Genomic DNA, 12,924 nt, shown 5'->3' on the forward strand with positions numbered 1-12,924 from the left:
TCGCCATGGAAAATCCATGCACGTTTCACGAGCAGCGTACGTGTCTGCTTTCGAGCACGTACGTGTCTGCCGCACACACCGGGTTTAGGGCTTGCCCAGGAAAGAGGATCTCTGTGCAGCAGTTCCCTCACCACGGCGCCGCACGTGCTGGCCTTCATGAGACCCCACCTTACAGCGAAGGCACACATGGCTGATTTACCTCAGGAATAAAAAGACGAAAAGAAGAGTTGGGATGAAATGAAGGAGAAAATGATTTAATCAACCCTAATTATTAGATCATCGCAACGCACTCCCTTGTTGTCCTGCTAAACAAAAGGAAAGGGACTGTCTGCACGAATAATAATGGAATAACTGTCTTGGGACACTAATCTGTTGTATGCATGCGGTTCCGAGAACCGCAACAATATATATTTTTACTTCCGGTAGGTGTTTGAACCAGCGACGCTGAGCCTATACCAGCAATGCCAACCCTCCCGATTTCATCGGGAGGCTTCCGAAAATTCACCCAAACTCCCGCCCTTACGATCACTATCCTTATCCTCCCGAAATTTTGATATTTTTGCACTGTTCACTAATCAGAATGTACTAGTATGAGAATTGAATGAAAAGCATCGTCTGCTACGTAGAGCATGTGGTAACTCCATAACGTTCGCTGCTTCCAAATTGTACGTAAAAAATTGCAAATTCAAATGAGGAGCAGCGAAACATTGGGTCTGGATCTCGCTTATGCGATCATGCACTGAGATTTAGTGCATGCGGTATGTGTGCAATACAGTGCATGCAGTATGTATGCACAGTGTATATGCATGCGATACGCTCACTGCATGCAGCTGGGCCCCGTACCAGCCCGGCGGTCGCGACCACCGTGCGGTGTTTAACAGCCGCTAGAGTTTTACGAGTCGCGCTGCAGCTGTGGAACATCGACTTCGAAGTTACCGATGCTTCAAGCCCTCGATGTTGATTACGAAATGGCAGAAAAGAAGCTTACGAAGACCAAGAAATGGTCTCAGAAGTACAAGACCGAATACAGTCTCCAATACCCGTGTATTCGAAAGTCTGAAAGAGGAATTCATCATGCGTATTGTACAGTATGCAGCGTTGATATTTCAGTTGAGCACGGAGGTCGCGATGATATTCGGAAGCACGTTGGAAGCAAACGGCACACAGACATTGCAAAGGAGAGATCTTCAAGCACGAGTACCGGTACACTTCTGAATTATTTCACCAAACAAGGGACAAGCGAGGAAGAGGATGTTACCCGAGCGGAACTTCTCTTTAGTGGATTTATTGTGGAACATAACTTGCCCATATCAGTCTCAGATCATGCTGGACCTCTATTTCAAAAGATGTTTCCAGATTCAAAAGTTGCTTCAAAGTATGGATGTGCAAGAACAAAAACTTGCAAGATGTGCAAGATGTGCAAGAACAAAAAAAAAAAAAAAAAAAACAAGAACAAAAAGCAAGAAAAAAAAAAAAAAAAAAAAAAAAAAAAAAGAACAAGAACAAAGAAGAAAAAAAGAACACTGGTCAACAATTTTTTACTTTCTGAATGTTGTCTAGATTTCTACAAGTGAATTAGGGTATTCTGGCACTGCTGAATCAGGAAATGGCATCCGTTTCTCTCCATCAGGTCAGGTTTTTGTGCTAAGTTGATTTGAAAAAGTCAGATCTTGTGACAAAATCAATTACATTTTTGTGGCATTATCAGCTGATTTTTGTCAACACATATCATCCTAAACATGTTTTTAAGAAAAAAAAATGTTTTGCCAACAACATTTATTGATTACATGATAGAAACATCGATTACTGTCATCTGAATGGTGGGCATTGATAAAGGTAAGTTCAAGTAAATTGCATGTTGCGTCACCACTGTTCAAACTTCAGGGCTTGAACTTCCGTTTCTTCGAACTCCTGGAATGTTCAGCGGCAGGGAGGTCTCTCTTCAGATTCCAACAGTAGTCAGCCATCATGACTGCGTCCCAGCGACCCTGATACCTGGTCTCCATCTCCTTCATGTCCTGATGGAATCTCTCCCCTGCTCGTCACTCATTGAACCCAGGTTCTCAGGAAACCGGTTCATATGTGAAAATAGGTAGTGCATCTTGATGCTCATGTTGCAGCCCAGGTTTCTGAAAGCAGTCAGCATGTTGTTGACAAGTTCTGCGTAGTTTCTGGCCTTATTGTTGCCAAGAAAGTTCTTCACTACCAAAACAAATGTCTTCCACGCTTCCAGTTCCACTTCGTTCATTGAGTTTTTGAACTCTGGATCTCTGATGAGCTGACGGATCTGAGAACCATCAAAGATGCCAACTTTCAACTTCTCCATGGTCAATCCTGGAAAAGCCTGGCACAAGTAAGTGAAGCAGTCACCATCTTTGTCCAGAGCCTTGGTGAACTGCTTGATAAAGCCGAGCTTGATGTGCAGCGGTGGGAAGAGTATTCTGTCTCTGTCCACCAGAGGGTCGTTGATGACGTTCCTTTCTTTGCATGGCACCAATTCCTCCCGCACAGGCCAGTCCTTCTTCGTGTAATGCTGAGCACGGTCCCTACTATCCCACATGCACAGAAAACATGGGTACTTGGTGAAGCCAGACTGTTGTCCCAACAAAAAGTTCACCATCTTCAGGTCAACACAAATAAACCACTTATGCTGATCATAACCAATTTTCTCCAGCACGTACTTCACCGCTTCATACTTCTCCTTCAGTGTAGTCGAGTGAGCGATGGGTACAGAGGCAAACTGGTTGCCGTTGTGTAGCAGAACACATTTCAGTGATCGCTTGCTGCTGTCAATGAACAGTCTCCAATCTTTGGGTTCGTACTGTGGCACTCCAAGCTTGAGCAGAAGCGCATGTCATAAATTGGCGCATGTAGGTATTGTACATTCTTCAGAGTTCGTTATTTCAAGAAATACAACTTTTTTGTATCACATTATTACAAAATCTGCCCCATTAACTTTAGTTTTGATCCACGAACTTTATGCTTTGCCTCACCAATTTTTGGAAGATTTTGAGGTTTTATGACTTCAAACTGATCCCTTTTCGACATAATCACCTAGAACTATCGTACCTGAATACTTCTTGTCATTAAAATAATTATTTCCAATTAAAACAATTATTTGACATGACATTTTACCCCCACCAACTTCTTCTAAAATGCTCCACACATGCGTACATGTGAACAAAAATGTAAAAAACGACATGTGGCCATATCTCAAAAACTTGACCTGATTGAACAAAACTAATGTGAGTTTTGGATTCAGCGCATCAGATTCGTCCTAAATCAGCTTAAAAAATGCAGACAACAAATTTGTTGTTGACCAGTGTAATTGGTGAGTTGTCAAATGTTACTGCTTCATCTATTGCCGATATTGCTAGACTAGCTCCATTTAGCCTAGCTACAGACGGTAGCAATGACAGTGGTGAGGCCCAGCTATATCCTGTCCTGATTTCGTACTATGACAACAGTGCTGGGATTGTGAAGCAAGGTTTGCTAAGTTTGCCTGCGTGCAAACAAGATTCCACTGGAGAAAACATTTTCAAACTGCTTGATCATGAGTTCAGTGACAGGAAAATTCCGTGGGGAAATTGTGTTTCCTTTTGTGCTGATAATGCCTCTGTCATGGTGGGCAAGCACAAAGGAGTCGCTGCTTATATCCACAAACAAAATCCAGAGTGCTACATCATGGGATGCCCTTGCCATATGATGCACAATACGGCCAAGAAGGCGGCTCAGGCCTTACCCATTGAATTAGATGACTTTCTCATCGATATTTACTACTACTTGGACAAAAGTAGTAAACGCGTCAAAGGAGTGAAAGCACTGCAAGAACTCTGTGATGCCCCGACACACAAGATTCTGAAGCATGTCGCAACAAGGTGGCTGTCCCTTGGTCAGTGCCTAGACAGGCTGATTGAACAGTGGGAGCCACTTCGCCTCTTCTTCAAAGAAGAAGTACGAAGAAAAATGCAACCAACTGTAGCCAAGACTCTAACAACGAGCAAGAAGGACGGCACTGTATCTACTGCCAGTACTGGCACTGCAGGATCAAGCACTAGTGGAGCAGCATTCACCACTACCACTGCAGTATCTGCTGCGAAGAAGACAGCAGGGACAGCACCAAAACCAATGCTGAGAGCAGGTAGCATCACCGGCCCTTCATCACGTTCATCTACAAAGCAGATCCCTTCAGAGTCGAGAAAGACTGTGATAGTCCCATCTACAGGCAAAGAAGGACCCAAGTTAAGTTCTGCTTTTGCCAAATCACTTGATAGAAGCTCAGCAAAACCTTCGAATCAGAGGTCTTCTTCCTTGGCTGCACCTACCTCAAGCTCTCTCCTCAAACGTAAAATTGGATCTGGTACTACGAGTCTGACCTCTTCTGCTGGCAGTAAACGCAAGTGTGATCGCCCTGCGGCTAAGTGTACTATGAGTTCTACAACTAAAAGCGCATCTTCCTCAAACACTGTGCAGGAATCTAGAGAAAAACGTGTCAACAGGATGTTCTTGTCTCCACAAACAAAACTCTATTGTTTCTTCCTTCGATATGCTAACAAGCTTTTTGAGAAGGGGAATCTTCTGCTCCAAAGAGACGAACCCTGTATTCATCTCCTGCACGGAGAATTGAATGGTCTTCTGAAAGATATCTTCGTACGGTTTTTGAAACCATCGGTGTCATCGGTTGCTCTGGTAAATGTACCCTTCTCTGACAGAAATCATCAGAAGAATGATGAGGACCTCATGATTGGGAACGATGCCAAACTGTATATAAGGGAACAAAGGAGTCTCAAGAAATCCACCTTCACTCTGAGTGAGTCAGACATCCAAGGTTTCTTCAGTGCAGTTCGCTCATATTATGTGAAAGCCTGCAATTATATCTTCAAAACCTGGCCGCTAGATGATGAATTAGCCAAGCATGCTCAGGTGCTGGATGTTAAGCTACACCAAGAAGTGGGGTTTGACTGTGTGGAGTTTTTCATCAAGAAATTCCCCTGTCTGTTCAGTGGCGGTGATAGTGACATAGACAGTCTTGAGAGTGAATTCGCTCACTACCAGGCAGACGCCTCCATAGCTACAATTGCTACTGAGACGGTGAGAGTGGATGAGCAGTGGCATCGGATTTCACAGCTCACAGATCCCTGCAATGGTGCCAAGAAGTAACCTAATTTGAGCAAAGTGATGAAGGGAATCTTGGTCATTCCTCATTCGAACGCATCATGTGAGCGGGCACTCAGTCTTGTACGGAAGAATCATACTGAATTTCGTCCCAATTTGAGTGTCAAAACCCTGGAAGCTCTCTTAATTGAAAAACTAGCTCATAACACCCCTTGCTACCAGAGAGAATACAGCAAAGACATAATCAGAAGGGCTAAAAGAGCCACACAGCTGTCACTCAGCAAAGCTGCCATGGAAAAAGCAAGCAGCAGTAGTACCAGCCAGTAAGGTAAGAAAAATATTGCTTCTTTTGTGCTTTTTGTTAATCTTTGATTGTCCCCTAACTTACTAATATTAACATACATGTAACATTAAAAAGTGCACAATTTTCCCCTTTTTTTGTTCAAAAAGTGGGAATTCTTAACATGTTAAATGCTCCAAAATAGGGCTCAGAGGGCACTAGAGAGCGTCTAGAACCCCAGAGCTTCCAGGGCCCTAAGGCGGGCCCTGGACCCCGCCGCAAGGGTCGAGCCCTCCGCGCTCGAGATGTGCGCTTCGCGCACATTATTTGGTGTCGGTTGAAAATCCTCCCTAATTCTGATTTCCAAAAGTTGGCATCTCTGCTATACACTGCCCATGTGCGCCAGGCACACAAATGTACACGCCTCAAAATTGCATGAATATCAATATTTTTAGACCTTGTCATGCACCACTCTCTTGGCAAAATAGCTCTTAAATGAGGTATCGTTCAGCATGATACGTGCTGTGTTTATGATGTTTAATCCATTCCGACATTATCGTGCATCTTGCATTTATATAGGTTTTATAGATATAGACTACATGTAATGTTCTATAATAAGCTATGTTGTACTACAGAAAAAACAGCAGTAAAATCGGAAAATAATTTTTACAAAATGTGAATATACATTGGTCCAATAATCTACTGTGCAGTGCGGTGCTGCTCCCCACAGCAGATTTACATTCGCTTAGACTTTAGAGGCATATAACTAACTGAACAGCAATGTGAATAAAAATGAAATGAACGTTAACTTTTGGAAATATCACTACCATATCATATTCTGTGTTTTAGCTTGTCCATGAGCCTAAACACTGTACAAAGAAAGAAAAGGATTTCACTTGAGGATTAAATTATGGTTCAAGAAGAAGTTGGACGTTTGGTGCACTCCTGGTTTCGAAGTTCAACGTCGCAACAAAAATGAACATTTACTTTTCAAAATTTATATTTTACAATTTAATAAATAAAATATGCAAATTGTATGCAAGTATGTAAGAACGAACCTACCTTATAGAAAACGGCCTGCCCTATCTCCACCAAGTTTTGCACACAAGGTGGTAGTACCCAGAGCCAGGTCTTGGGCATGAAATACATCACCACACTTCCGGGAGAGTGGGAGATAACTTGCAATTTTTGCCAGTACATGTAGCATAGTGCAAGTGCTTTCACCACTTCCCCTGTCAGAGGGAGGCAGTGTTGAGGGTAGAGAAACGACAAAAGGCATGGCATCGTGCGAGTGAATCACTGACACCATATTTCATTTCTGGATGGAGTGGGTGTTATGAGTCCTTGGTAATCTGAATAATTTTTGCTTCTGATTTTGCACTGCATATGCAAGATTGTAAATCAGTAAGTTGGTGTATTGTGAGTGCCGTGCTTTCTTCAGGTACTCAAAGTGAAATGTGGAAATAAAACACCCGTGCTCATTATGAAAATATAGATTTGTGCGAAAGACGGGAAAATTTTACCAGCTTTATTTTGTGATCCATTGAAATGAGATGCAAAGTGTAATTGAATGGTGTCCAAATGCTATTTCTATGATGGAAATATCACGACCTGAATACCTGAATGAGTCACTGCTGGAATCACTTTTGGTATTTTGACCTTCCAAAGTTATTTGCAGTCTTTCACATGCAATAAGTGCTTCAAGGTTTCTCAATTGCAAGGGTTCACGGTTTCAAGGCTTTGTTGTGGGTGGGGGTGTTCATGTGTGCATTTATCTCTAGAGCAGGCAGAAAGGGGCTGGATGGTTATATTGCGATATCTCAAAATCATCCATGTATTATAACCATGTTGTAATCCCCAGCTATAACTGTCATCCTGGTCTTTCACAGCCCGTCCCTCGGATGGGCGTTAGACTGGGCATCCCATCTGCGTTATAATGCTTTTCTCAACTGCTCGAGGCTTTCTGAGCTTAGCCTATGTTGCTGGGGCTGCCCTATCTCCACCAAAATTTTTTTTGACCATCAAGCAAGGTCGATTGAAACAGCCGCTCTTCCACATTCCCCATGCAACAATACTTTGGAATCCATGACACGTTATCGCAACTTTCAATCCAAGGCAATGGGAATACAACCTTTGATGTTACCTCTGAGAGTGCTGATGAAATGGAGCTCAAGAAAAACAAATGTATAAAAGTGCTATTACATTTAAATTGGAATGTCATCTTAAAATTATATTTGTTTTTCTTCTATTTCATTCGGTACTGTACATGAAAATTCCAATTGTTTCAGATGTATCATTTGCATATGAAATTCAAGGAATCTCTTCTTTTTTTAAAATTTCTGGTGCTGCTGTGGAAGGTCATTGTATGATATTGTATAAAATGCATAATGAAGTTGTTTGGGTTCTATTCTCTTGCAGGCCAAGGAAAAGTGCAGGAAGCAAAGACACATATGTTGGGTGATCTTTTGGATAATAATACTACGGATGATGCTATCATCGGTCAGTAGAAAACAAAATTATTGCATTTCAGAGTTACGAAATTATTGCTTGTGTTTGAAGGAAGAAATTATCGCTTATATGTTGAATTGTCATGTTGCCTCTACTTTTAAAACATTACAAGACCATTGATGTGCTGAACTTCGTGATTTATTATGTGATGCTTCATAAGCAAAGCTGCTTCTTGTGGCATTCTGTCTCAAAATCAGTCCTGTATTAACTTTAATGGATGCTGCATTGCTGCAGTTATCATCCTGAAATCTGTCATCATCCTTTGCCTGCATGATCACAGTGAAACCATCAACCTTCTTATCATGACCCCAAAATATTCTGTATTTCACCTGCTGACCCAATTTATAGATCTGTCATTTCCACCGACAGCAGAACTGTTTGAAGAAGGTGGCTTGCCCACTATCTGATAAAATGTCTTCACAAAAGTGACAAGTGATGGCACAGGGTGTTGAAGGACACTAGTAAGGTTCAATTGGCTGCAGAAATACCAAAACCTTGAACAGTCCACCAGGAAATTTACGCATATGGAAGTTAATCGCGATAATGGAAATTTTGCATCTCAGAAAATGTATATATACCTCAATAACAAAAAAGCATCTTTTGACAACAGTTCCTTCCAGTTAGTAGACTTCCGGTTCCGGGTTTTTAGACAAAGGCCGCTTCTCTCAGGGGTCTCTGCCGACTTTCTCAAAGTTAAGTTTCCGGTCATTACATGTCACATTTTAACTGTTTATTTTCTCACCTACATGTGTACTGTGTGTTCTTAGTTCGGTTTTGTTTCAAAAATCAGTGCTATTTTGTGAGTTTTCGTTGACCTTGTCTTATCGGGTTTGCTTGAGGCTTACCCGTCCTCGTCTCGGTGTAGGATCGTTTATATTTGTATTCTCTCCCTAATACCATTAATTCCTATTTTCCCACTGCCTCCATCTATCCCTCCCAACTACACCCTCTGTTTCTTGTCTTGAATTAAAAAAAATCCTCAACAATTTGTTGTTTCAAAAATCAGTGCTATTTTGTAAGTTTTCGTTGACCTTGTCTTATCGGGTTTGTTTGAGGCTTACCTGTCCTCCTCGTCTTGGTGTAGGATCGTTTATACTTGTATTCTCTCCCTATTACCATCAATTCCTATTTTCCCACTGCTTCTATCTATCCCTCCCAACTACACCCTCTGTTTCTTGTCTTGAATTTTAAAAAAATCCACAACAACAAAAAAAGACAACCCTACACACTCTCACCATTACCTTCATGATTTCTTCCTACAACCCTCCATTCCCTAATCGTACCTCATCTTCAAAAATCCATCAAAAAATAATAATTTTCCTTGTGTCCTTTCTAACTATACACCTCCCGAAACCACGTGGCTCTCTCTCCCCTCTTCCTGGTACTTTTCATCAATCTATCAGCTTCCCTCTGCGTTTACCAATCCAAATTCACCATTCACCTCACAATTTGTTCTTCAACCTTTCCTTTACCTAATCTGATGAAAACTCTCAAGAAATAATAATAACGAGCCGAAACCCCGTCACAGACGGATTCCGTTCCATGAGCCCAATATGACAACCAGTAGCGGCTCTTGTAAGAGCCGGATACCAGTCGATGTACTCCATGGCCTTACCTTATGAGGCCTACAAAACGTCCTTGTACACGACATTTTGGTGTACACTACTCCTTGTGAAGAAGTCCCCCGATTTTGTGCACGTGTCTACTTTGACGTACACAGTGTCAAAACTTCTCACGTCACAGTACCGAGAAAAACGTGACGCGACCGTTCGGAGGAGCACAAAATTGGTCCTTCAGTATTAATATATAGATGCTTCAGAGTTGAAGGTTGACTATTGCCACTATGTGCGATGCACTCTTACAGGTATGAAGTTTCTTTCAGTCCAGGTCACAGTACCAAGAAAAACGTGACGCGACCGCGAGGAGGAGCACAAAATTGGTCCTTCAATATTAATATATAGATAATACAAATAAAAATGGTCTCATATAATGCTTCATCTTCCTCTGTCACACGTGTGGTTTTCATTACTGTATCATAATTCACGACTCTTTCTATTAAAACAGACTGCTCTCAATTCGACCTTTCCTTCATACCTTGTCGAAAAAGTCCAACTGTTACAACGTTTCTTCTCTCCATCTATCTATAATTCCAGCAGTGTCTGTGTCTGTGTCTGTGTGTGTGTGTCTGTGTGTGTGTGTCTGTGTCTGTGTCTGTGTCTGTGTCTGTGTCTGTGTCTGTGTGTCTGTGTCTGTGTGTCTGTGTCTGTGTGTCTGTGTCTGTGTGTCTGTCTGTGTGTCTGTCTGTGTGTCTGTGTGTCTGTGTCTGTGTCTGTGTCTGTGTCTGTGTCTGTGTCTGTGTGTCTGTGACCGCTGTTTCTCGACAACCGCTGGTCCGATCTAATTGAAACTTGCCAGGTATATTGCTGGAGACTTGAGGATGTGCCTTTTCAATGTTTGATATTAATCGGACAAGTGGTTCCCAAGTTATGGCCATTTATTTACCAAACCAATGACAAGACACGTTGTTGCGTGGGCGTGGCCGATGGGGAAGGGAAGCTCAGTCGCGTTCCCCATTACGGGTTACAACGTACGGGCTTCCGGAGAGTGATGACTTCGTGTATTCTTATAATTTCTCGATTTCTTATGCGCATTTTCGATAAACACTATGCCCCAAGTTATGATCGTTTTCATATTAGACGGTGCATAAATTTCGGTAACATCAGAGTGAGCTGGTGTGCTCCGAACCAGGAAGTAAATTTTTTTTTTGTTCCTCTCTTCTCTTCTCTTTTTGTTTTTCCTGGCGACGACATTGCGAAAAGGCAAAATACGTTGGCGCTAATTGAATAATTGGCCATTAAAACTAAATTGCGAATAATCATAACTGATATGCGAACTTCTGGGCAACGCACGTACGGGCACGCGAGAGCGAAGAAACGGCCTGTGTGGTTGTTGTTTCTTGCTCGCGGTTTGAATATTTATTAATTAATTTTTTTACGAGCACGTACTAGTTCTCTTAATTCACCGTTATTGCATCCATCAAGAAATGTCTTTAGTCGCATTTGCGAACTAAAATTTTTTTTTTTTTAAACCAGTTTGCTTTGCATGTTCGCTTTCCTTCAATCATCTTTTTTTCCAACTTCAGTGGCAATTCACCCCTCTCACTCCTCCCTCTCAAAGCAACCATCAACTCTTTCCCCTGCAAGCATCCATCAAACAGTGATGACTCCATTTACATCTCACTATCCGAAAACATGGACCAACTTCTATCCTCTAATCCAAACTCTCTCTTCCTCATATGTGGTGACTTCAATTGTCATCATGCCAGTTGGCTGGGTGTGGGTACTTCAGCAAAAGACTTCTGCGACTCATTGGGTCTGACTCAATTGGTCAACTTCCCGACCTGGATATTAACCAATGGTACTCTTTCTCTTCTGGATCTGATTTTGACATATTTCCCAGAAAATATCTGCTGTTCTTCCTTCGCTCCAATCGGTTCTTCTGACCACGGTGCTTGACAAAGTGTACATCTCTCTGGCTGTTATCAGAGAACCACCTCAGCGCCGTCGAGTCTGGCATTTCACTCAAGCCGACTGGCAGGCTCTCAAAGCAGCCATCAAACTTTGAGACAGCTCTCCTATCGCTACTACCAACATCAACTCATCCTGGGAATTCTTTCAAAGAAACTCACTCTTTCATTCACAAATTTATCCTCTCTCGTTCTCAGTTGGCCTCCCGACCAGTGTGACCACTCATCATTTTCATAAATACCAACGTGAGCCAATGAAAAAAGCCAAGAATTCACAAGGTTTCGGAAAAGCGATAACAATTGAAAACCTATACGCCAAGAAAAGCTAGAGAAAACCAAGGTGAACAAAGAATAGCCAAGATATTGTGAAAAAGCCAAGGAGTGGTCACACAGCTCCTGCCCATGGTTCACTGAAGCTTGTGGCGAGGCAGTTCTCCTGAAACAACTTCCCTTTGCCTCATGGAAAGCAAACCCAACCGAGGGCAATCTCAGTTCCTTCCATAAAGCTTGGAACAAGTGTGTGTCTTCCCTTGGGAGAGCCAAAAAAACAACATCTTTCTAATCTCAAGTCTGAACTCTCAAACCTCTCTCCCTCCACCAAATCCTGGTGGCGTCTAATCAAATCTGTTTCTGGGGTTTGTTCTCCCTCCATCCCCTCCCGTACCTCAATTGGGCGCACTGTTGACACCCCACGTGAAAAGGCTGAATGCCTAAACTCGGTGTTTGCATCAAAATCTTGTGTCCGAAACATCACTTTCAGTACCTACCGTACCCAGTCGTCCCTGGACTCTGTGTCCTTTTCTTCTGACAAAGTGGAGAGCTTGCTGTCAAACCTCGACTCGACAAGTGGAGAGCTTGCTGTCAAACCTCGACTCAGATTCTGCAACCGGTCCAGACGGCATCAGCCCACGTGTCTTAAAAACCTGCTACTCAGCTCATGCTCACCCTCACTCTGTTCTATTCACCCTCATTTGCTCAAGGTCATCTGCCATCTGCTTGGAAATCAGCAAACATGATTTAAATCGTTGAGCCTTTTAATTATATTGCATTATAACCACACTAGAAACGAAGTGTCAACATCACCGTCATACCGAAGAAAAAAAAAAAATAAAAATAAAAACAACGAAAAAACCAGGGAGTCTGGAACACTGATGCTAACCATTACCTTGACGTGTTTCGACTTATGAGTACCTTACAAGTAACGTGTGTCAACGATCACGTAACGTGCCTACAACACGTTACTTGTAGGTTAGAAATAAGTTTCGGGTACGCTAAACATTACCTCGACGTGTTTCGACTTATGAGTAACTTACAAGTAACGTGTGTCAACGATCGCGTAACGTGCCTACAACTTATGCCAGCGTTATACGGAACGTGTGAGTCTTATGCTGGCATACGTCGGGAAATTTCAAGCATGGAAAATTTGTCTAACAGCTTGGCGTCCTACGACGTATGCCAGCATCCTACGACGTATGCCAGCGTGCTCTTAACATAC

At 42.4% G+C, this 12,924-nt stretch overlaps 1 protein-coding gene across 1 annotated transcript in view; it reads left to right on the top strand.

Moving 5' to 3' along the window:
• The window catches only part of LOC147030578 (uncharacterized), a 263,534-nt gene that overhangs the window by 21,709 nt on the left and 228,901 nt on the right, over positions 1-12,924 (top strand). Inside the window, 1 exon segment of the mRNA XM_085872191.1 lies at positions 7,814-7,894. Coding sequence (XP_085728317.1) covers positions 7,814-7,894 — 81 coding nt within the window.

Source organism: Eptatretus burgeri, chromosome 3 (genome assembly GCF_056783735.1).
Source record: "Eptatretus burgeri isolate ZD-2024b chromosome 3, Ebu_testis_v1, whole genome shotgun sequence".
Lineage (NCBI taxonomy): Eukaryota > Metazoa > Chordata > Myxini > Myxiniformes > Myxinidae > Eptatretus > Eptatretus burgeri.